This window comes from Lagenorhynchus albirostris, chromosome 20 (genome assembly GCF_949774975.1).
Source record: "Lagenorhynchus albirostris chromosome 20, mLagAlb1.1, whole genome shotgun sequence".
NCBI lineage: Eukaryota > Metazoa > Chordata > Mammalia > Artiodactyla > Delphinidae > Lagenorhynchus > Lagenorhynchus albirostris.
Window position 1 is genome coordinate 30,139,069 of NC_083114.1, and position 25,557 is coordinate 30,164,625.

Genomic DNA, 25,557 nt, shown 5'->3' on the forward strand with positions numbered 1-25,557 from the left:
GTGGGGCAGTACAAAATCGGACGTTTCTCGACAGAAAAGGGCACAACTCTATAACCTTAGTCCTAACAGTTGAATTGCTTGTCTCTCCAAATAAAAATGGTGATGGTGGTAAGGTATCCTGAATACACAAATTCACCTTTTAGAGAGTAGCATTTTACATGTTATGAAATATACTCTTTTCAGCCAATATTTTTCCCAAGACCGTTTACCCAAAGTGGAAAGAAAACGGAAGGAGCCTGTGAGGAGGGAAGTAGGAAGCAGGGAGACAGGTACAATCCCGTGTGCCTGATCAACCAGCTGGTGAAATTTTAGATATTAAAGAGAAATAAACCTCACATGAGATGGGCTAGAGCCCTGTAGGATCCATAAGCATAACTCCCCTATCTGATCAATAACTAAGCTTGTGCTGATAAAAAGAGAGGGCCATTTAAAAAATGGAAATGGTTGGGAGGAAGGGGTATAATGTTTCAGTCCTTTCTCATGGTCAAAGAAAAAATGAGTATTAAGTTTTCTTAGAAACTGAAAATGAAGAAAAAGACCCAACAAAGCAGCACTAATATAGAGATTTTATTTAAATTGTATCGAGTTTTTACAGCACATTGCATGTTTGTCACAACGCAACTGCACAGTTTGGATTTTTGGCCACATCATGTCACTTACACCCACAAGAGCTCTGAAAGGAGTATTTGATGAATACATCTGAGCTGAGAGCCCAGAGTCTCTCTCCAAGGCCATGCAGTATGTTCACTGATGGGACAGCCCCTCAAAACAGCCACACAAAGTAGACAGATACAGTCTCCTCAAACGTTGCCAATCGAAGTGCAGTGAAAGTCAAGTTAAAAAGCCACTCACAACTGGCAGTAAATTTTAATGACTGAGAAAATGCTTAGAAGAATTTTATTATCAAGACAAGGAATAGTTTGTTATTTTTTCAATGATCTCAGGAATTTCCCAGACACAAAATCTCCATTATTCAACTCCATTTAAACGAAAAAAAGTTCCGCTAGACTGACCTAGATACGCCAAAACTTTTTAGGTTACATCCATGGCAAGTATAAAAGCACAGATGCTTCTCAGTAGGGCTGAAGAAAAGGTCAGGACAAATAACAGTTCTTGTTCTAAATGCAGATCCTAGTTATTTTCGAATGAAAATTTTTTTTCTAGGAAGAAGCATGAACAAGTAGTAGTTAGACGGCTACCATAATTTTAAAACAGGGTAAGCCTAAGGGTAATTTACCTTCCATACACCAACGAATTAAGTAAAATATATAAGGAAATCCTAGTGGTTTCATTATAGGTCAAGGAGACTGTATCTGTCCCAACCACAGTACATGGCTATATCACTGTATCTTTTGGTTAAGTGCCACTGGTACATATTAAGATGGAAAAACAAAAACAAAAACAAAAACAAACCCTTTGGTCCAAATGGACGCATTTTCTCTCCCAATTTTGGTATCGAGGCTTTATTCTCTTCTGTTTGGGTTCCATTGTTAAGTGCACAGAAATAGACAGCAGCATTTGTACTGAAACCCTCACATACCAAACAGCGTATTCTAGGAGGTAAAAACCAAACACTAGATTCTACCCTCAAGGTGTCAAGTGTTCAGGATAAGAAGCAGTGTGACCCAGAGGAGGCAGCAGCCAAGGGAAGGAGGACATGTGGGAAGAGGGCAATGGAACAACAACCAAAATAAACAGTGTTTTATTTTCATGCCAGGAGAGGATCAAGGTGTAGCTCCTGTGTTAGCACCAGGACAACTAGGAAAAGTCAGGCGCAAAGGGTAGGGCACAATCAGCAAATATTTCACAAGGATAATTTCTGCTTTTCCCTTCTCATTCTTCACAGTGCATACCTCGAGAGCTGCCACTGAGTAACAAAGACTCCTGCCTTCACAGCTCAAAGTAACTGATTTCTGCCAGGACTGAACGTCAGCAGAGTTTTCCTCTGCTCCCAAAAAGGTCTCACTCCCTAAAACTGTCCCCCTAAACTGAATATTCACTGATGCTGGCTGATGAGCCAAGTGAAAAATACAGCAAAACCTCCACTTGCTGAACCAGTCTTTAAACCAAACTCCACAGAAAGACAGAGCTAATGCAACTAGAGGGAGTGCCTCTAAGGACTGAGCCTTCATGCACAGACACAGAGCACAGAGGTACAGGGTATAGTTCATTTCAAATAGGATAGGAATTCCTATCTTATATACTATAATCTGCCTTTTTCAAGGTGGAGGAGAGATGGATCTGGTTATCATTTGGAGTTTGGTTATACATATGCCTTTCTATTGCTGTTTGGGGCACACATCACCAGGCAGTATCTATGAAATCATCATCTTGTGACCCCAGGAGAAAGAAACTGGAGCCACCAACTCAACGTTAAGCTTCCAGACTCTGGGTCTGGATCAGGACCATTACCCCGAGGTAAGGGTCTCACCAGTAGAGGACCTCCTGCCAAATTGGAATTCCTCTGCTCCAGTCTCATGGTACCAAGGAGGATTTCTCAAGACTGTATCTTTGAGCTCTGTGATTCATGAGCCACACCAAGGAACCTTCAAAACTACACCTGAAGCAGATCCTCCCTTCAAACCTGCTAAAACTGGACAGGTCTTCTCCTCTGGCATTCAACTGGAAGCTGTAGCAATGGGTTTCTTCAGATGTTGGCTCATGAGTTCCCTGGCCCGAGATACTTGGATATGTTCGTAACATGAGTTACAGACGAGAACTGGATCATAGAGTTGTTGATCAGGAATGGGCAACTTCAGGTGGCAGCAGCCAGCACAAAATACATTCCCACAATTTCTGCCAAAGCACAAAGAGGGGAGAGTTCATCAGAAATGCCGATATACTGGGAACGAATGATACTCTAAAAGGCCTTACATGAGTAAAGAAAACGTTGGGAGAAAACAACAGTAGTTCCTATTAAGATATCTCCATTTTCAGGTTAATTCAGTTTCGTTCATAACTATGTCCCTCAGTAGGCTTTACGAGCCATACTGAATCATAGGCAACATCTTACCTGCAATGGTGTCTGCGTTTGGCCAACCAGAATTCACAGTCACAATTATAGCAATGTGATGCCATATGGTCTGGAACCCAGCGAGTCACCTAACAGAAGGCAAAAGGAAAAGTCCCAGGTCCTTGTCAACAGAGTGGAAAAGCAACACTGCAACAAGGAAAGCATCCCAGAAGAAAATGACAAGGCCTAGGCAGCTACTACTGCCCTACAGAGAGACTCGGCTGGGGAAGAACAGGTCAGTCATCTCTGAGAAGTATGAGAACTCACTGGCTTGCAAAAGGACCTGCCACATATTTGCCTGAACATACCTCAGTCTCTTTCTTATCAACAGGTTCCCAGCTTGCTTCTGAAAGGCAGTCTTCACTGTGATCAGAACCAAAATCTTCTGTATCACTGCCATCTGACTCCTTCAAACACGTCTAAAGGAAAAGCAAAGGCATCACCACCATCATCTTCATCAGCGCTAACATTCATTGTTTACTATGCATCAGGCACTGTTTCTAAGTGCATCACATGCGTGACCTTATTTAACTCCTCACAACAATCTTATGATGTATGCTATTATTATCCTCATTTTACAAATAAGGAAACGAAGCCATAGAGAGAGTTAAGAGCTAATAGGTAGTAAACGTGGGATTTGGACCTAGCGTCTGGCTTCAGACCCATGCTCTTTTTTTTTTTTTTTTTGCGGTACGCGGGCCTATCGCTGTTGTGGCCTCTCCCGTTGCGGAGCACAGTCTCCGGACGCGCAGGCTCAGCAACCACAGCCCACGGGCCCAGCCGCTCCGTGGCATGTGGGATCTTCCCGGAGCAGGGCACGAACCCGTGTCCCCTGCATCGGCAGATGGACTCTCAACCACTGCGCCACCTGGGAAGCCCCCAGACCCATACTCTTAACCAATATGCTCCATCACAGTATGGAGAGAATATTTCTCCTGTTACATTCTAAATCAGGAGTTCGCAAACTACAGCCCACAGGCCCATTTGGCCCACTGCCTGTTTTTGTAAGTCAAGTTGGAAGACAGCCACGCTCAATTCATTTACACACGGTCATTATGGCTGCTTCTGTGTAAGACAGAAGAGCCTAGTAGCTGCAAAAGAGACTATATGTCTCACAAAGCCTGAAGTATTTACTGTCTGGCTCTTTACCAAACAAATTTGCTGACTCCTGTTCTAAACCATCACCCTGAATAGTAAGAAGTTGTTAGCCCTGACCATCCCACCAGCAGAGGAGTGGGCAGCAGGCAAGGGGGAATGTCCTAGAGCTGGCTTCTAGAAGCTCCCCGAGGACTGCTGTCCAGAACCCAAGGCCTCCCGACGCAGTGAAGCCTAGATAGTCCTCATCATCTCTCACCTGGCTTATTCCAAAACATCCTAACCAGCCTCCCCATCTGGGTTTCATCTGCTTGACACGCTGTTGCTAGGGTAGTAGCACTCTTTTTAGTACTCAATTGTTTTTTTTTTTGGCCGTGCCATTCGAAGTCCCTCTAGGGTAGTACTCTTAAATGCAAATCTGATCATGTGACTCACTAGCCAAAACTTTTATTGCCTTGAGGGTAGAATCCACACAACACAGGCACTCAGGCTGACCTTTCTAATCCCTTTCCACTTCCCAAGGTCACCTCCCGCCACACTACCAACTCCCTCCCTCACAGTCCCAGCACAAGTGTGCGCGCATGCACACACGCGTGTGCGAACACACACACACCCCTTTATTCAAGCCATACCGCTGGAGTACCTATTGCCTCCATGCTTCTGCAAATGGTATTTCTTCTTCACTCTCTACATGGCTAAAAGCGACACATTCTTCAGCACTCGGCTCAAGCATTAGCTTCTCAGGAGAGACTTCCCCGAAATTTGACTCCACCCGGGCGCCCAACACCTGATGCTTCCCTCAACACTTAAGAACAGCATTCTAACTGTCTGCTTGTCTCTCCCAATAGACTGTGAGCGCCTTGCGAGCAGGGACTGCGTCTTTCGTCCTGCAGCCCGACCCCTAACTCTGGCACACAGCAAGTACCCAGTGAATGGATAGGGGACGGGTGAAAGGCTGGGCGGAAGGACAGGGTGAGTGGCTGCGGCAGTAGGCGAGTACTTACAAAATCGTCCTCGTAGTCCGTGGGGGGCTCTGCTGGAGGGGCGCAGCAGTGGCGGATATCCAGCCTCATCTGAAGCTCACGCACCTGTCGACGTAGCTGTTCCACCTCTTGCTTGTACCCCGCTTCAATCTGCCGTAATCTATGCTGGATCACATCCGTGGGAAAGGGGAGTCCATCGTCATCCAGGTAGAGAGGAGGCACTGGAGAAGGGCAGCTTAGGGGAACAGGCTTCGTGCTGGAGACCTGCTTTGGGTGACCAGACAACCACATCTGGTTGTTTTTTCCTCCTGGACCAGTACAGTGTCCATTGGAATGAGTAGAACAGACCGGTGACCTCACCCCTTCTCTCTGAGCCCACTGTCCCCCGAAGCAAGACCCTGTTGCCCGCATCTGCTTACTGCTCGACCTCTTGCTACAACAGCCGTAGGAAAGCAGCCGCCGAGGGGTGGTCTCCCCACTCGGGAATGAAGTCACCATCCCTTGGAAGCTGTCCCAGTTGGACCCTAAGAAAGAGAACTCACTGATCTGGCTCTGAGAAATTGGCTTTCGGGCCAGTTCCAATGGCACCTTTCCAAAGCGAGGGTTTTCCAATAACTGCCCATCCCTATTATTCCCTCTTTTGCCCATGTCTTCTTCCCCCTGAATCAGGTCTGGCACAGAACCGGGCTGTTCCTGGTGGGAGACACTTGCCACAGACCCTGGGGGGTCTTGGCTGAGAAAGTCGGTGCTTGGGTCTGGAGGAATTTGGCAGGTAGCACTCAGTGGGTTGCAAAGGGTGCCCAGACCGTGAGTTGCAGCACCTCTGGAGGGCACACCTAGCACAGAGTCTAGCTGGGCCTGCTCGGGGGCACCTGTGAGGGAGTCCTGGGAAGACTCAGGAAAATCACAAGTTCCATCACGCTTGTTGGAAACAACTTTAGAGAGTGCTCGGACAGCTGCTTTTTCAGGACAATGTTCACGTGGCTCCTCTGTGCCATCTAAAGTCCTACCCAGCTCATCCTGGGCAGGAGGGTCTGGAGCTGGTGCCTTAGTCTCTTCTAGGACTTTGAACTCAGGATCAGAGGTGCTGCTCTTCGTTTCCTGGGGCACTGCAGCATTAAGCAGCCTGTAACTTGGAGAAGAGCTTCTGTGACTCTTGAAAGGTTTATTGCTCAAGTAGTCTTTCTGGCTGCTGGGCAGAGACAGAGGAAGAGCCATTTCTCCTACAGTCTGCTGAAGACCTCCTAGCCCAGATTCCACGAAGGTTGCCTCTGATCCCTCAGGATTGCCATGCCAGGGCTCCAGGCCTGCTCTGGCCTCCTGACAGCGGTTATTCAGGTTGGGGTCACTGGACGTGCGCGTCAGGGGGCTGCTTGTGTCACAGGCAGAAAGAAGATCATCCACAGATCTCGTTTTAGGTAATCTGGAATGACAACACACCACCTCCAGGTCAGGAGCTGAGCTACCTCCATATACAGGAATTGGGTCATCAAAGCAATCAAAGCCAGAGTTCACAAGAAATAACAACATTTAAGATTACAGATGACCAATGTGCACTGCAAAGAGTCTGCTCTGCAAAGAGTGGAGGACATGAACTCCGGAACCCAGGCTCTGTCCTCAGCTTTCATCAGTCTCACCCCACACAGTCTCGTGGCAATCTCAACCACTCCCGTGGCTTCAACTGCCTTCTAAGCTGATGCCTTCCCAATCCACCCTTCAGGCCAGGACTACATCTCGGCCTCACACCTAATGTCCAACCGCCTCTATCACACATGGCAAGACAGAAAGAAGGTGGGTTCTGGAGCTTGACGATGCTGGCTCTGATGCTGATTAGCTATGTGACTACAAGTAAGCTATTTAACCTCTCAGACACTTGGTTTCTCTCCTCCATAAAATGACAATAAATTACCTTGCAGAGATGCTACGAGGATTCAAAATATAGGCAACCAACCGCAAACTAATTAAGACTACACTCACAGGACTTCCCCAGCGGCCCAGTGGTTAAGACTCCGTGCTTCCACTGCAGGGGGCCCAAGTTCGATCTCTGGTTGGGGAACTAAGATCCCACCCACATGCCGCAGGGTGCGGCCAAAATAAATAAATAAATACATAAAGGCTACACTCACGACTCCTCATTTTTACAGCTTTCCTTATTATAAATTATCCCTCCATCACAGGAGTAACCAGCACAGCTTTTTACAACCACTTAGTGGCCGCGTGCTCCTGTGAGTCCCAAGCCAGCACGGAAACTTGCCCTCGCGCACAGCACGCAAAGTTCTAGAGGCATTCTGGCACACCAGAGGGGTAACAGACACTTGCAAGAATGACCGCCCTAATTTTTAAAGTTCTAAAGTCCTTGGAGCAACAAAACTTGAGGGCAATTTGCCAGGAAACAGTGGCGACTTCGCTGGACTCCTATTTTCAGACGCCTCAGTCAGCCCAGCCCACACTGAAAAATCCCTCAAAGGTGCAGTTACAACAGAGCTAGCTGATTTTTTTTAAGTGTTTGGTTTTTGAAACTTATTAATACTTCTTTAAAAGTATTCTTGTGTTTGATTTTACTTTCGTGATCAATGTGTGTTTGTGTGGTAACAAATTCCAGGAAGGCAATGACAACAGTTACAATTACAGTCTCTGGAGTCCCACAGCAAGAGCTTGAATCTCACAGCTTGGCAACTTGTTAATTTTTTTCCTTTTTTTTTTTTTTTCTTGTTTTACTTTTTACTATGGAAACTTTCAAACATACAAAATAAGTAGAGAGAAGAGTGTGAAGAAATCCAGTGTACTCTTTATCCAGATTCACCAATAGCAACAGCCTGCAGTCGCCCACAGCTGACGCCTATGTGGACCGAAGGTCTAATTAATAATGCTGGTAGAGACAATCATGCCTGAGGAGTTTGGAACCACGAGAGAGCTCATCCAGCTAATGTGGTCAGGGAAGGCTACACAGACAGAGGAGGATCTGAGCTGGGGAGAGAAGAATGGGTTGTTGCACTTTAATGGAAGAAGAGGAAAGAGAGCAGGACGTTTCTGATCTAGGGAAAGGTAGAACCGAAGGTGAGTCAGGTCAGCTGTTAGAGAAACCATTTCCTTTAAAACCCTTATACAACTACTCCTCTAAATCCAACCCTATCTCGAACTGCCTGCAGCATACCTCCTGTGTGCTGTCAAAATATTTCAGTCCCAACCTGCCGGTATCTCCTCCTTCTCCCTGAACTGACGCATCTTCTCAACTTTTCAGTGTCTATAGGTGGTACTAATATCCTCCTCCTGGTTTCTAAGCTCAGAGACTTGGGACCTTTTTTTTTTTTTTTGCGGTACGCGGGCCTCTCACTGTTGTGGCCTCTCCCGTTGCGGAGCACAGCCTCCGGACGCGCAGGCTCAGCAGCCATGGCCCACGGGCCCAGCCGCTATGCGGCACGTGGGATCTTCCCGGACCAGGGCACGAACCCGTGTCCCCTGCATCGGCAGGCGGACTCTCAACCACTGTGCCACCGGGGAAGCCCTGGGACCTGTCTTTGACTGACCTCTTTACTCTTCACTTCCACCCTTCAATGTTCAGGCAACTCCACAGAGTGCTAATGACTTCTCAACAACGTCTGAATTTAATCCTTTCTCTTTTCCAAGGACTCTTCCTTTCATATCTGAATTACAACAGTGCTGGCTGGTCTCTGTGCCTCCAACTACATTTCTCACTGATTAATTCTTGAAAAATCCCATTGTTACCAGGTCACAATGACTTACTATTGACAACTGAATCAAAATAAACTACTCAGGGGCTTCTCTGGTGGCGCAGTGGTTAAGAATCTGCCTGCTAATGCACGGGACACAGCTTCGAGCCCTGGTCCGGGAAGATCGCACATGCCACGGAGCAACTAAGCCCGTATGCCACAACTACTGAGCCTGCGCTCTAGAGCCCACGAGCCACAACTACTGAGCCCGTACGCCACAACTACTGAAACTCACGTGCCTAGAGCCCGTGCTCCTCAACAAGAGAAGCCACCGCAATGAGAAGCCCACGCACCACAACAAAGAATAGCCCCCGCTCACCACAACTAGAGAAAGCCCACACACAGCAACAAAGACCCAATGAAGCCAAAAATAAATAAATAAAATAAATTTATAAAAAACAAAATTAACTCCTCAGTATAAAAGCCCTCAATGAACTATCCTGTTTATTTCTTTCTATTCCTCAAAATACCTCTTCCCAAACCCTGCCAGCTCCAGAGAGGTGGTTCTTCTTTTTAAAAAAATTAGAAACTCTCTCATGCTTCTAATTCTTTTGGACCCCTCTCCACTAACCTTGTTACCAAGCTCATAACTCCCATTATTCCATTCATTTGTTTGTTCATTTAAGCATTTACTAAATCACCTATTATGTGCCAGGCCCTGAGCCAGGCACTAGGGACAGTAAAAAGCCATGGTTCCTGCCTGGTCTTCCACGAAAACGTCTCTGAGTAAACAGTCACCCTATGACCCCTTTCTTACTTCTCATTTCTCTAGTAGCTTTGAACAAGACACATTCTTATTCGCTTAGATGCTAACTTAGAATTGTTCTCTAATTGTCCTATGCCTGATCTTACAGCTTTTTAAAGGTATCTTATAGGATCAATATCTTCTATGTCTTTGGTACAGCCCATAAAACCCAGTACAGTACTAGGCAACTTGTAGGTATTTAAGAGACATTTATTGGTTTGAAAACTTAGGTATTGATTTAAGGCCATGGTTGTTAAATGGGTCACAGAACTTATTAAGAATCTGATAAAAAGTTATGGCCCCTCTCCCTAGAAAAGCAAACTTATGAACCTATACCCAAATTCTGCATAGTTTGTGGAAAGAGAAAAATCACAGAATTCCTGAAGCCTATCCATAGGCCCCTGACAACGGACACAGCTCCAAAGACCCTAAAACTAGTAACTTGGGGGTTGGGGGTTTTTGTTTTCCTTTATAATATTCAACCAATTATGTAAGTTATATTTTAATTTTAAAAACCTTCCACCAGTAAACAAAGATCAAAGTTAGAAATGCACATATGCTTCGAACCAGGCATTTTCATTTCTAAGAATTTATCTGGCAGAAACACCAGCACAAAAGCAAAGGTATACATATACGGTAACACTACTGAACTGTATAGTTAAAAATGGTTTAGGGGACTTCCCTGGTGGCGCAGTGGTTAAGAATTCACCTGCCAATGCAGGGGACACGGGTTCGATCCCTGGTCCAGGAAGATCCCACATGCTGCAGAGCAACTAAGCCCATGCGAAACAACTACTGAGCCCATGCGCCACAACTACTGAAGCCTGCACACCTAGAGCCCCGTGCTCCACAACAAGAGAAGCCACCGCAATGAGAAGCCCTCACACCGCAACGAAGAGTAGCCCCCGCTCGCCGCAACTAGAGAAAGCCCGCATGCAGCAATGAAGACCCAACACAGCCAAAAATCAAGAAAATTTTTTTTAAAAAATGGTTTTGATGGTAAATATTGTATGTATTTTACAAAAACAATTTTTTAAGATATACATATAAGGATGTTAACTAAAACACCCCTTATAATGATTAAAAAATGGGATAAACCTAAATGACCAATCGAAAACTGGTTTTATAAATTTTGATGCACTCTAATTTTGGACTACTATGCAGCCGCTAAAAACAATACAGCAGCTTTATGTGTGCTGTCATGGGTGACATCCTGACACACAGTGGGGAAAACAATTTGCAGAACGGTACGCAAAATATGATTGGTTTTGGATTTAAAAAATGTTTCTACACGAGATCGTGAGAGTGGCTGTATCAGTGTAGAGATCAACATCTGGAAGTGCACGCACCAAAGCGCCAGCTGTAGACACCTGTGGGGACAGGGAACAGGGAGGCAGAACTGCCATTTTCTACTGTTATACTGCTTGGCTCTTTTTAAAAACAAAGAACAGATATTACTCTTATAACTTAACCAATCTCCATTCTACTTCCCCCCAAATATTCAGCCAGAATATAACTTTAGCTTTTATGTCTCCCTTTAAATTCTGAGGGAGTAATGTGAAGGCTGTTCTCCTTCTGGGAACCCATTTCTCTGGAAGCTAATGCTGGACATAGCAAAGGTTATTACTAAGACAGCAAGGTTCCCACGCCAGTGAACATCGATCAAGACCATTCCCACAAGTCTTCCTGAAATAGTCCTTTCTGTTCTGTTCTCCTCTCCCCTGGGTCTGTCACAAAGGGTAATAGCAGCTTGGAAAAAAGGTAACCACTCTTATCTTAAGGACGGACCTTGGGAACATACAGAGTGCCCTCCAAGCTAACTACGAGTCTTGGGCCAAGTTTGGCCTTCAACTGGCTCAAGAGGTTGCTTTAAAATATCTCATAAAAGGAAAAGAACAGCATTTAGGCAAGACACAAAGCAGTTGCTGCCTCCCTAGGGGAGAGAGGAGAGAGCAAAAAGGGCTCTTCTTACCTGTCCAGAGAGCGGCCAGAGAACTCCTGGCTCTGAGCCACCGGGGAAAGGTAGAGGTCCATGCTCTCCTCCCCGAGTGTGCATGGAGATGACGCTGGCAAGTAAACAGCTGTCCAGAGGTGCAGCGCCCGGACGTGACACACGGGGTGCAGGACCTAGGGAAGCAGCCCCGTACGTGGGTTCTGTGAGATGTTTCAGGGCCCCCTTCCTTCCTAAGCCTCTGGGCCCGAGTCCTTCCCGCTGACTCGGCCTTTTCTCCCTGTAGGTCCCCAAGACGCACCTACGGGATAAGGGTGCGGACTTACCATTTCTGAGCCTGATGTGTAGAGGAAGTTGTGGAAGTTCTTATTGCCAGCTCGCAGAAGGGCCCACACGGAGCAGGTTCGCTTGTAGATGTTGCGCTTCTCTCGCTCACAGGGGTTGTTGGCCAGGAACGTGCCGTAGAGACAGGAGTACGTGTGCTGCACCAGCTTTACCTAGACGGCCAAGACAGCTTGCATCGGGCCTGGGCTGCCGGCCCCCACCCTGGCCTCAGGCTCACGGACTTACCAGGCTCACGGACTTACCAGGAACGCTTCATTAAACTCAAACAGGCAGGGAAACTGCTTGAGCAACTGGTGAACAGAATCGAGCCACTGGAGGAACACAGGGCACTGCTCGTTCTGGTCCTCTGCGTTCTCCTGGTGGCCGCAGCGGTCTCCAAACTTGTGCCCAAAATCCAGCCAGTCAGATTCTACTAACACTTGGAAACCCTGCAACAAAGAGGAGGTTCAAGTATAGGGTCTCTCTGGGAAGGCTACTGTGCTCCTTCCAGGGATGCCCGAAGCAGGGGGCTGGCAGCTTCAGAGAAGAACATGCCCAAACCTAGAAGAGGACTTAAAGCCACCAGTGTCCTCTATGGAAAGATCCCCCAAACGGATCCAGAGGGCCTAGTACCTTCCCCAAACGCCCCCTTTCCCTCTGCTCTTTCCCACCCAACCCCTCCGAATACCTCCAACGTCCTGTAATACGGGTCCAGTAGTATTTTGGCCAGGGCTACGATCTGCGGCGTCCGGTCCCAGCCATCTGAGCAGTGCACCAGCACAGGCCGGCCCTCCCGGTCTACTGTATTAGCCACGAGCACAGCTGCCTTCAGCATCACCGACAGGTGCTGCAGCCATTTGGTGCTCTCCAGAGCCGACAACCAGCTACAAGAGAGCAGAGGTCACATCTGTCACTAAGGGCGCCAAGGCTACAACAGTCTCTCCGCCACCCACGGCCAGCCACACCTTAACACAGTCCCCAGTGAGAGCTGAAGCTAAGAGGCCCAGCCCATGGCCTTTCTGCCAAGAGGTGTCTAGCAAGAAGGTAGGGAAAATGGGACCTGGGGTGGACAACACAGTCTTTGGATCAACAGAGGAATTTGGAAGCATCACACGCACATCTAGAAGCCACTTTCTCTCCCCAGTTCTCTGCGTCCTTGAGGACAACTCATCAAAACAAAAGGAACCCAGTGTCCTGTGGCCGTTCCAAAGCGTTGGCTGAGAAGTGGAAGAAGTGTTCTTGGAACTAGCCCATTGCACCTAGGCCCTCGGGTTTCCTGTGTCTCACACTCCCCAACTCCCCACCAGACCTTCCAAGCACGAGAAGTACTGGGTAAGGGATGAAACTGGAGGGTGGATGGAATCAGAACAGGGAACACCTACTTGCTGGGATCAGGCATCTGGCTACACACAGCGCGGAGGTACTGGAAGCTGTTCCGGATGGCATGGATGTTGGCCATTCCCATGAACACGACCTCACAGTTGGGGTAGTACTCTGCACACATAAGAGGAGAGTGGAGCATAAGAGCGTGTTCTGGAAACAGGCATCCAGGACGAGAGCAGCCCAGTGGGCAAAGCTTCCCTGCAGGGCAGAGCACTCCAGGACGGGGACTCGATACACTCTGGAGATCTCAATACCCTTTTCCCTCCGGGTGCTCAAGTGCCGTAAGCTAATAGTGATGACGATAACCTCAATGACAACGATGCTCGAGGACTACTAGTAATGACGACATATAGTAAATCCTCAACAAACAGTAGCTGCCCTGTGCCAGTAACTTTATATATGTAACCTCTCTATCGCCCAACAACTTTGCAAGGCATGTTTCAGCCCCACTTTACAGATGAGAAAGTCAAACTCAGACAGATTAAGCAATTTAAGCATAGTCCTAGCCATTGAGTGGCAGAGTCCTGATCCCAGGCCAGGTTTGTTTGGCTCTTTCCACCACACAAGCTGTCCCCAAAGCCACCAGAGCACAGGCTGGCTGCAGTCACTGAGGTAACAGCAATACCTTCACATTCACAACCTCCACCCTTGGCCCGGTTGGCCACCGCCGCCGTGTAGGATCGGGCGTCCAGAATCAGCAGCTTCTGGGGGGCAGCTGTGCTCTCCACTCCGGAGCATGCAGTCAGGGAGGAATCTAAACACACACACAGCAGGGAGAGGACCCTGGGTCGGCCATCTGCCCAGGCGCACCCCACCCTGGGGCACTCCCTTTGATGAGACCCCTCACACGCCATCACCTTTTCGTCCCCACCGAAAGACAGGGACCCAGACACCTTGTGTGTTGTCGTCTTCATCCCACCCTCTCACTTGGAGCCCAGGAGGCCAAGGTGGGAGCCTAGTCCCCAGGGGGCCGACACCACCCACACCTTACCGAAGTCAGCGTCACATGCCTCGCCGGCATCACTATTCCCGGTGCTGACAGAGCCCCCAGTGGTCCTTGTCCCTGGGTCCAGGGCACAGGCTTTAGCAATGGACGTGACTAAGTACTCATCATCAGCATTGCGCCAGCCCCACCAGCTGATCTCGGGCTGGCTGCAGCGGGCGATGGCAGCCCCGTTGCGTAGGTGTCTGACAAAACAGAAGAAACCATCAGGCCCTTGGCCTTCACAGCCCCCAGAGGCCCACTGCTGAGACCCCAGGGGGCCAGACCAAGACCTCCAGAGTGAACAGGGGCCACCAGATCATCCAGGCTACGATAACAGCAACCAAAAGCCCTTAACATCTCAAGACGGCTTTACAGTTTACAAAGCACTGTCACACATATTTCTCAAATGGGCTGTGTATTCCCAAGGTGACCTTGACTCATCAAATCTGCACAGCACCTGCTCCAGGTAGAGACACCCAGCAGGAGAACAAGCCTGGGCCCAGAGCATGAACAACTCCAAACCTCATGGCTACTACCTGCCTCACAAATGTTTTTTTGTAAAGAACCAGGCAATAAATTTTCATCTTTGGGAGTCACAGCCAATCTGTCGCACATTCTTCTCTCTGTGTTTTCTTTTTTTAAATAACCTTTTAAAAATGTCAAAACCGGGACTTCCCTGGTGGCGCAGTGGTTAAGAATCCGCCAGTCAATGCAGGGGACACAGGTTCGAGCCCTGGTCTGGGAAGATCCCACATGCCACAGAGCAACTAAGCCCGTGCGCCACAACTACTGAGCCTGCGCTCTAGAGCCCACGAGCCACAACTACTGAAGCCTGCGCACCTAGAGCCCGTGCTCTGCAACAAGAGAAGCCACGACAATGAGAAGCCCGTGCACCGCAACAAAGAGTAGCCCCCGCTCGCCACAACTAGAGAAAGCCTGTGCGCAGCAACGAAGACCCAATGCAGCCAAAAATAAATAATTTTTTTAAAAAATATAAAAACCATTCACAGCTCACAGGCTATACACAGAACAGGATACAGGCCGGATTTGGTTCACAGGCCATGGTTTGCCAACCCCTGTTCTAAAGCAATGTTTCTCACACACACACACACACACACACACACACACACACACACACACACACACACACACACACACACACACACACACACACACACACACACACACACACACACACACACACACACACACACACACACACGCAGGTCCTAAAAAGAAAGAAAGAAAAAAGAGAGAGAGAGAGAAAGGAAGGGAGGGAGGGAGGAAGGAAGAAAGGAAGAAAGAAAAATGTGTAAACTCCCCAAAAGCCTCGTCCTCAGGAGAAAGAAAACTGAAGCAGTTTTTCTTTTAAAATTATTTCATAGCCACTTCCCGGAAGAGTGTCAATTCCCAGTCAACCACACTGCCGCAGACCTCCACTTCTGACTCTCCTCACTGCACGAAAAGCATCCCCCCACTTCCCCGGCCCCCACCGCCTCACCTATACACAACCACAGGGACCCGCTTCCAGGAGCGGAAGGAAGCCACATTCTGCAGCTCTTTATCTGTGATCCACACGGGAACCAGCAGCTTCTGGGGGTAACTGGGGCACAATCTGAGAAGAGACCAGATGGGGTCATGGAGCTTGATTAAAGACCTGTGATCACAAGATCCCCAGGGATGGCCCTGTGGGCAGAGGGACCAGGAGCCCTCCTCCCCTCACAGAGCCAGGAGCTGTGCCCACCGTGCTTTATCCACACGGGGAGGAAGTCTGGGTCTGGACAGGTGTTCTGGTTCCCCACCCAAGACCCTCTCACTTGTAGTTGCTGTTGATATGCGAGACTCTCCAGACGTTCTGCAGGTCAAAGCCCATCCTCGCAAGCTCGGCCTCCTGCCGACATCGTATGTGCTCTCCTGCAACACAGCCCCCGTGCCTGTCAGCATCCAAGGGCATGGGGTCCAGGGCGGAGGAGGGGTGAGAAGCAAGAGACAAAAAGAAGTCTCCTAAAGAGAGCAGCCTGGCCTCACCTGGCTGACACAGGTGGGTGTGCTGGTCCTCCTCAGTCAGCCCCAGGCACCAGGCATGGTAGGCAAAGGCAAACAGGTCCTCAGGCTTCGCGGGTCTCGCCGTGGCCCGACTTAGCCGCGAGAGCCACTCTTGGCACTGCTTGAAAGTGGAGAAGTGGCACCTGCCAGGCAAGAAGCCACGAAGTGAGGCAAGAGGTGAGTGAACTCTGGGGCCATAAGGGTCAAAGACCCAGCCACAAAAAGGCTGTGGGGAGGGGAGACTGCAAAGCAGGAGGTAAGGCATGGGGACCCTGGGGAGGACCAGGGAGACTGAGCAACACCCAAGGGACATTGTCTTGCTGTGACAATTCTCTTCCCAAGAACTCTTGTCCTTGAGACGTAAGGATCCCCTCTAATGGGGCCCGACCATTTCTTATATCAAATCTGAATGCTATCAAATCTGGCCCTGAATGTCTGCTACCCCTTGTGTCTTCTCCCATGACTCTCCAGCACAAACCTTCTGTTTCAGGGAGGAAGTCCTACCCATGTCATTCCTATCTCCTTGGTTTTTCACTTCTGCTTAATAATGTCTCCTCTCAGCCTAGCCATGTCCTACTGATACTCTGAAGAAAGTTGCAGTCCCACCTCTTCCTGGAGGCCTTCCGAGCCTAACCCATTCCACAGACCCCTTCCTCTGTTATTCTTAGTATGCTGGGAGTATTAAACAGTAAGTTTTCCCAGAGCATATTGCCACAGGCTAAGTCTTCCTTTAGCAACTAGACTTTAATCTCCTTGAAGGGAAGGGCAATGCGGATTCCTGTTCTTAATGCCTACAGACCCGAGTACATGGCAGGCTCTAAACTGGGCGTCTTTTTTTTTTTTAATTAATTTTTATTGGCATATAGTTGATTTACAACATTGTGTTAGTTTCAGGTGTACAGAAAAGTGAATCAGTTATACATATACATATATCCACTTCTTTTTTAGATTCTATTCCCATATAGGTCATTACAGAATATTGAGTAGAGTTCCCTGTGCTATACAGTAGGTTCTTATTAGTCTGGGCATCCTTTTAATAATCCTTGAGTGATTCCTCTTTCTCTCATATCCAGTCTGTCAGCAAATCCTATCATCTCTACCTTCAAATATCTGACCACTTCTCACCATTTTGATTGCTACCAACCTGGACCAGCCACCATGATTTCTCACCTGGGTAACAGTAATAGCTTCTTAATTAGTCTCCAGTTTCTGCCCTAGCTTTTGTCCCCAACCTTCTTCCATCTTTTCTCAATACAGCAGCCAGAGTGATTCTATAACAGACCACGTCACTCCTTTGCTCAAAACCCTCCAGTGGTTTTCTCACTTCCCTCAAAGTAAAAACCAGTCATTATGACAGCCTGACACCCCTCTTACCTCTCAGATCTTGTATCCCACTATCCTGACCCACTTGCCCTCCACTCCAGCCACACTAGCCTCTTTGCCATTCTTCCATTGTGCCAGGCTCATACCCACCTCAGGGCCTTTGCATGCACTGTCCCCTGTCTGCCACACTCTTCCCCCAAATACCCACATGGTCACTTTCTTCAAGTCTTGACTCAAATGTCACCTTTTCAGTGCAGGCTTCTCTGGTCACTTTGTTTAAACCTACAACCTTCACCCCCATAGCACTCCGTATCCCCTTTCCCTGCTTTATTTTTTAACTTTACATTACCATGATTTAACATATTTTACTTACTATTTACCACTCCTATCTCCCCACTGGAATATAAGCTCCATGAGGGCAGAAAATTGTGTGTTTGTTCCCCGCTGTATCCCCAGTGCTTAGAACAGTCTGGCATAGAGTAGAGTGCTCGATAAATACATGTTAAATGAATAAATAAATGAACCAACAACAATGTGAGTGCTCTGCACCAGACATCACCCTATGTGCTCTCAGATGCATCTTCTCATTTAATCCTTATGAAAACTCCGTGAGCATTATCCCCATTTCTTTAGGTCAAGACACTGTGGATCAGAAAATTGACCCCCCAACCCAGACAAGGTTTTCACTGTTTCTTCCAAATGGGGAAAGGGAGGCAGTATTTTTCCTTTCTTGCTCCAGAGAAACCCTGCAGCAGAGAGGTCTGGACAAGACTGGGGCCAGAGGACCTGAGCGAGGCTCCGTCGTTCTCACCTCACCACTTTGGAGTCCTTGCAGGCGATGTGCAACTGGAACATATCACGGCTCTCCACGCTGTCAATCATCCGGAGGGGGACCTGGAGAGGAAATGCAGACTGGCGCTCACATCCCCCCACTCCACATCACTGCTCATCCCCGCCCCCACCCAGATGCTGATGTATCAATAGAAGGAAGGAAACCAACATTTACTGTGGGCCTCCTAGGTGCCTGGTAACGGTGCTGGGTCCTCTACATATGTGACCCCAATTAATAATCACAAGAAACCACAAGGCAGGTGTTTTCACACCATATTATTAAGGAGGAAATTGCACCTCAGCTGGGTGATTGACCAAGGTCACACAGTTGGTAAGTGGCACTCTTCCAACAAAGCCACTGTGCCCCTAGCAACAGAGTGAGGGAAAGACAGAGAGGGGAAGGGAAAATTAAGTGAGAGAGACAGAAAGATAGACCTGCCGTTAGAGGAAGGACAATAAGAAAAAGAAGGGAACCCCAACTCTTTGGAAACATGATCAAGTAGAGCACTGGAGCAATCCCACCTTGAATTTCACAGGGATTCTGGCTTGGGTGTGGGAGAACAAGACAGAAACTCACGTTGATAACAGAATCCTTGAACTTGATATGCAGCCGGTAGTTGGAGATGGCAATGAGGGCATCGGCTGCGCGGCCCAGGAACTCCACTCCCTCACCCTGCAGCACTGTGAAGGGCACCTGCCGAGGGGCAGAGGGGCCCTCAGTCCAGAAGTCAGTCACCTCTCCATCCCCTCTCCAACCCCTGATCTGTAGGATCTCCTCTGGAAAAGCTGGGCCAAGGCAGGACAAAAGTTCTCTCCATGGTAACAGCACCAGACAACAGCTATACAGGAAAGCTGCCTTTCCTTCCCTGGGGCCAAAGTCTCCATAATGCACATACAGACAGGCTCCCCTCCCTCCAGAGACCAAGGAGCAGGAAGCCGGAGCTCCCACACTAGATCCCCTTGGAGATATTTGGGGTGCGGGAGGGAAGGGAGGGTGTTTTTTAACCAGGCAGGGAGCTCTACCCACCCTGGGCCCCCAACTCTTCCTTACCTGCAGATTCTCCTCCTCTTTCACTAGTTCCTTGGGGGGGAACAGATCCTTGGCTTGGATGTACTCCAGGCTGGGGGGCCCCTCCTCACCCTGTGGGGAAGGCCTCAGCCCTAAGTCACCAGGCTCCGCCTGGCCCATTAGGCCTCATTCTGCTCCCCTCCCCTCAATAAACCCACATACACCCCATACACACTTATAAAGGTTCTGGTCACCAGAGAATGGAAGAGAGACCTGGTTTGGTGGGAGGGGTGAAGTGGAGGGGGAACTCAATCCTCTCAAGCCTAAGAGAAGAGTAAGGTCCACAGAGTAACTGGGAATCTGCGCTCCTCAAAGAGGGAATCTCCTGTAGAGCCAAATTTCCCAAATGAAGGAGAGAAAATGAAGGAAAAGAAAGGCGAATGTAAGGGTAAGACAGAAGTGGGAATGGAAAGTGCTGCCCTGAGAAACAGGAACCAGGTGTGCAGTTGGTCACAGAGACAGGAGGGGACCCAGGCCCCTGAGGCCACCCCACTGAGGCTTCAATCTGGTGGGTGAAGGAGACAAAGAGGAGTGGGTCATGGGATTCAGTCCCAAGCCTCTAGAGGGCCTTCACGGATGCTTTCAAAAAGAGGATGTGCTTTGGAGCTGAGCTTCTCTTCCAGTTAGGCCCGCACTGCTAACAAGCTCCTGCCACCTGCCAAGCAACCTGCCTGACTGCTGATCTGAGGGGAACTCCTGAGGAATACCCACAGCAAGCAGAAGTAACTCCTTCCCAGCCACCAGGGAGGGAGGGGAGAAGAGGGGATCCACGTGCCCGGGAAGAACCAGGGGACCCAGGACAGCCAGGGGAGAGAGAGAGAGGAGGTCTGGCAGATATTGGGGGGGGGGAAGGGGATAGATAGGGATATCTGAGAGGACAGATGGGGGAAGCTGGGAAGGAGCATTAAACCAGAGGGGGAGGGGGGGTGGCCTGGGAATGATGCAGAGGTACGGAGGCCTGCAGAGGCAGAGAGGCAGGGAAGATGGAGAAGAGAGGCTGGCTGGGGGACAGTCAAGGAGAAAAGACAGGCGTGTCAGGTGAGGGATGGAGTGGTGGAAGGGGGAGGGGACTGGAGCCAGGGAAACAGCTCAGACATCCTGTGCTCCCCGACCAGCCCCCTAACATCCCAGACGGCCTACTAGCCACATCCCACATCCCCAAGCAAGGATGCAGCGGGTGGGCCCAAGATGGAGAGGCGGAGGTAAAGGGATGTACCCCTGCAGGGCGGGGCCTGAAGATCTGCAGTCAAGGGCAGCGGCTTCAGGGCTAAAATGATGGGTCACAGAATTCCAATCCCCGGCCTTCCACAATCCCCGGCACCCGAAGATTAAAGCAAGTCCAAGAAAGAAAAGGGATTATGTCCCTTCCCCTGCCAGGGCCCTTGGTAAGGGGGATGGGCTGAAATTCGGGATCTCAAGGGCTGGCCCTGGGAAGGGCGGCGGGTGCAGCCAGCGTCGGGGTCCCCGGCCCGCCGCAGGCGGGGCCGGCACTTACGAAGCAGCTGAGCATGGAGCAGGAGACGCGGGCGGTCAGGCTCATGGTCGCGGGCGGTCTGGGCCAGCGCACATGTCCCCGGAGCCGCTGCGCTGCCCGCCAGTCTCGGGCGTCCGCCGCATCCCGGCTGCGGGGCCGGCCAGGTGCAGCCGCTGCGGCCAGGAGGCGAGCGCGGGCGGCGGTGCTCGGCGCGCGCCTCTCCCCTCCTCTCCACAATGGAGCGAGCCCAGCTCCGCCCAGGCGAGGGGAGCTCCCCGACCTTGCCGCGCCGGGAAGGCGGGGGCGGGGCGGGTCCCCGGGCCCCGCCCACAGCCCCCTACTCCTCCCTCCCCACCACCCCTCCGCGGCGTGGGAGCGCGTCCTCGGCGGGCTCCTAGGGGCTCCCAGGAGTCTGGGCTGCGGGACTGCCCCGCCCCCCCCACGGCGTGGGAGGGAGCGGCAGGACCGCCTACATCTTTTCATTTCCCATCTTCCCACGTGAGCCACCCCACACCACTGTTTCAGACGTCTGTCCCCACGCCCTCCCCTCCTCTTTGAGTCCCCCCAGTGCCTGCTCGGATTCCCAGGATGAGGCTCACCTCCCTCCACCCGAGGCCCTTTCCAGTTTCTAGGCTTCCTCCTTTCCCTCCAAAACCACCACTCACCATTCCCCAGTCCATCAGTGTCCTCCAATCCCCTGACCTCACTAATCCCACTCCCTTTTTGCCCCTTAGAATGGACACTGGTCTAGTGCCAGTTTGGTCATTACACACTCCTGAGAGGGAAATTCTCTGGGTTTTTTATTCCAAGGTCCCTGCCCAGCCCTACTTCTTCAGCTCCTCCTCTCCCCTTGTTTCACATCCTGTGTCTTCTGGGTAAGAAAGTCCTTCTTGGAGAAAGAATTTCTTAGGCTTGGAAAGAGAAGTGCTGGAACTATGGACCACAGAAGCTATGCAAAAACAAAACTCATGGAGGAGGGAGGGAGTTGGGTAGAGGGCCAGAGAATAAGGGGCAGTGATAAGAGGCTCAAAATGTCACCAAGAGTCACAGAAGGAACCGTTTGGAACCCCACACTCCCTGTCCCTGGTAACTTTCAGAAACCAGGGCTTTTGTTTCGGTTTTGGTCTTGGGGGGGGAGGGAGGAATAGGAGAAAAACCTGACATTTTATTAAGCGCCTACTATGAGCCGGACATGTTTCAAACATTATCTCACTAAAACCATTCAACTCCCAAAGAAATTAGACTTCAGGCTTACAGAGAAAGTATGCAATTCACCTAAAGTACTTAAGTGGTGGTGCTAGAATTCAAAATTAGACCAGGCTGACTTTTCATTGCATCACAGAAGAGAAAAAGGAAAGGGGCTATCAGTTGGTGGGGGTCAGGACCAGCAGGCTTTCTGAGAAGAGACCAGAACAATACTGCACACCCCACACACCCATGTGTCTGTGGAGGAAAAGAGCGAGTCCTCTCACCAACTGAATGCCTTGACCTGTCCCTAGGCACAGGGGACATGTGAAAGAAATAAAGAGATACAGCCAGAGCAAGGACCTGGTCTGGACCCAGGCTTGTAGCTCCCCACTCCCTTCTCATCTCACTGCTTCCTCCCAGCTCTCAGGGGTTAAGGGGTTCCCTGAACTTGGGGTGAAAGAAGGGCAGTTACAGTTAGTGGAAATTTTATGGGATCATTATAACACACACACACACACACACACACACACACACACACACACACACCCCGCCCCCAGTGATATTCTGGGCACCTTGAGGGTGCTCTCCTGCTATATATTCAGTCAGCTGTTGCCTACAGTAGCTTAACAGACAGCAGGACCTTGGAGGTAGAGAAGCCCCACAGTTTTAGTGGAGTCGCTCCTGATACAGCACCCACAATATTCAAGGGACCCAGTAGGAAGTACAAGGATCTTGATATAAAGGAGCCCTTGCTTTTCAGACCAGAACAGAGAGCTTCACCCAGGGACCAGGAGAGGCAAGAGAAGGGCCATTATGAAGAGCTAAGGGAGCCAGTGGTAGTGTGGGGAAAGCATGGCATAGCACATACAGAAAAAGATGTCTAGAGGCTTCCCGTCCCCGTGCTGTATATTGGCTGATGTTTTGCAGCCTAAGGAAGCCCTAATTTATCTCCAGGGCAGATGAACCTGCTTAGTTGCTGAACAGAGTAGCCTGGAGCTCAAGGTCCAGGAGAGGCGGGCAGCTTCATGGAGAAAGACACAAGGATTACAGAAAACACAGTGGTCTGAGGAAAGCGTACTCACCATTCTACCGTGGTGAGGGTCCTGGCTACCTGCTTCTCACTGTAGAGCCCGAGAAACATAAGCATAAAGAGCAACATTAACATCACCATAGAATCAACAAATGCCACACATCTACTCCTGAGCTTCCCCACAACTCTTATTTGCCTTCCTCGCAGAGCATCCAGCCTCTCCACAAGTCACCATGCTAGACAGAGGCAATGGGAGCTACGTGAGGAGAAGGCAACAAGCGACTCTGCAGGGCATGAAGGCAGCCATCAAGTTCTGGACCAGGACTCAAGAGTCCTGATTCCCAGTCCCAGAAAGAGAAGTAAAACACTCCAAACCCTGTTCTTTGTGGGAGAGCAAAAGAACTGCCAACTCTGAAGAGAGAGAGGCTGCCCAACCAGGGCTCACTTCTGGCCCTGGTGGGAATGTGAATCCACAAGAGCGCTCTGCCAGCCTCTGAGTCTGGGAGTAGCACCCACCTGACCTGTTTGCTGGGGGCAGAGTCCAGAGCAGAGGACAAGAGGGAGGGGACCACAACCTATGATCAGACGGCAGCAGGGCTGGACATGCCTTGCTGAGTGTACTTGACACCAAGTGGGGTGCAGGTTAGTGGGAGGAGGCCACACAACGGGGACAGAATCAGGCCAGTGCAGGCCTCAGAGTCAGTACCTGTCAAATGGGCCCAAGCAACAGAAATGTCAGGATGGGCCTCCTTGGCCCACTTAGGGAACCACTTAGGGAACCAGGCCCAGGTTTCACTGACATTTTTCTTTATGCCTGCTATCCGAGCTCAGGGGCAGTCCAGCAGTGCCCCGCAGAAGGCTGTGGGGATAAGAGTCTCCATCTGTGGCCCTACCTGCCTCCGTAATCACAGCCCACCCTCCCCATGGGGGAGCCAGCAGACTGCAAGCCAGAGGTGCTGCCTCACCGCCCACTGGCAAGCAGCCTCAGGGAAACGGAGAGAGGGAGAGACGAGGACAGGCCTGGGAGGCCCAGGGTTCCCGGACCTAGGTGATCTGGCCCCGGGGGGGGGGGGGGCGGGTCAGACTGACAGGGGAGCCCAGGTACCCAGGTTCTAGGGGCGGAGCCTAAAGACTCGGAGGCGGAGCCCCGAATGACAGAAGGCGGGGCTCACGAAAGCCGGTGGGGCCGGGGCGGGGCCGGGCAAGACGCGGTCGTTGTGGCTCCCAAACTGGCAGTGCACGGGGCACGGTGACTCACCCAGGTGGCGTCCGCCCGACCCTCCGAGGCCGCGCTCTCACTACTTCCGTCTCCCGCAGCTGCGGAGGCCGCGCAGCTTCGACCCCACCACGGTGCCCCTCTCCCCAGCCAATCCTATCTCTGGCCTGTGCCCACCCTGGCCAATAGCCACACCAAGTCCCGCCCTGCCCCCCACCACGCAGCCGCCGCCCTCACTCTTCACGCCACTCATTGGTCAAATTGGGCAGACGCCCTCCCAGCCTTTAGCCTATCGGGTGCCGGAAGACGAGACTGTACCTGGAGGGAGGAGGCGCGGCGCGGGAGAGGAGACGCGACCAATGGGAAATCACAGCGCGTCCCTGCGGTAGCCAATGGGAGAACAGTAAAAGGGGGGCCGCTAGCTAAGGCGCCAGGGGCCGGAAGTGGGGGCGGTCTGTCGCCTACTGGTAGCGCAATTGAAGGCGGGGCCTTGTAGGGACAGAGGCCTTACAGCCACTTCCGGTGACCACCCCGCCCCCGGGTTACTTCTCAAGTAGATCTCCGGTGGCACCTTAGTTTATTCATTTTCCGTTTTGGTTTCGCCGCGGTCATCCGTCCCAAAGCTGGAAGGGAGAGAAAGACCCCGAACGCTAAGAGAGGAGGGAGGGCTGGGCCTGAGGCTCCGTCTGGGTCTTCGACTGGCGCGGGGTGGGGGAGGGTTTCCCTTCTTCCGCACCTTGACGTGTTCCTCCAACCTTCACTTTTCATCCGCGAACCGACCCTGCTCTCCGTGACCTGAATGAACGGTGCCTTCAGTTTTGAGAAGACCTCTCACCTGAGAAATAGGACTGAGACTGCCACGAGCTAGCTGCGACCTTCTGGTCTGTAAAGGGTGTGGGGAATAGGACTCTCCCGACGATCTAGCTCTTCGCTCCTCCCTTCCTCTCTCCCACGGGGAGCCAGAGCAGGCAGCAGGGCGGTGGGTGGCCGCTGGAGGTCGCCGTAGCCCCGAGATACCACCAACCCGACAGAAATGGAGAACAGTTGATTCAGATTCTCAACCGATAGCTTCAGTTCAGGAGTGGGCCTGAATGCTTTAATAGCAGGCCCCAGGGCCATTATGTCCTCACATGTCTCTTTCTTATAGGACACTGGGACTTTTACTACATT

At 50.6% G+C, this 25,557-nt stretch overlaps 1 protein-coding gene across 5 annotated transcripts; it reads right to left on the reverse strand.

Annotated features, from left to right (window-relative positions):
- Nucleotides 1-551: 551 nt before the first annotated feature.
- MTMR4 (myotubularin related protein 4) lies at nt 552-25,324 on the reverse strand. Of its 5 annotated transcripts, XM_060133896.1 has the most exons (21): nt 25,124-25,324; nt 24,959-25,010; nt 24,706-24,767; nt 23,224-23,262; nt 19,462-19,551; nt 18,988-19,104; nt 18,391-18,473; nt 16,239-16,399; nt 16,028-16,124; nt 15,712-15,825; nt 14,217-14,413; nt 13,851-13,979; nt 13,225-13,336; nt 12,531-12,726; nt 12,106-12,291; nt 11,845-12,015; nt 11,540-11,694; nt 5,113-6,514; nt 3,322-3,432; nt 3,014-3,102; nt 552-2,796 (listed from the first exon to the last, which is right to left on the reverse strand). In XM_060133896.1, the coding sequence occupies exons 4-21, from the start codon at nt 23,224-23,226 to the stop codon at nt 2,619-2,621; spliced, it is 3,591 nt and encodes a 1,196-aa protein (XP_059989879.1). In that variant the 5' UTR covers nt 23,227-23,262; nt 24,706-24,767; nt 24,959-25,010; nt 25,124-25,324; the 3' UTR covers nt 552-2,618. The 5 variants fall into 5 exon arrangements, with proteins under 5 accessions (XP_059989879.1, XP_059989880.1, XP_059989878.1 ...); XM_060133897.1 differs by lacking the exon at nt 24,706-24,767; XM_060133895.1 differs by lacking the exons at nt 24,706-24,767; nt 24,959-25,010; nt 25,124-25,324 and adding an exon at nt 24,430-24,523.
- Between the last annotated feature and the right edge of the window lie 233 nt (nt 25,325-25,557).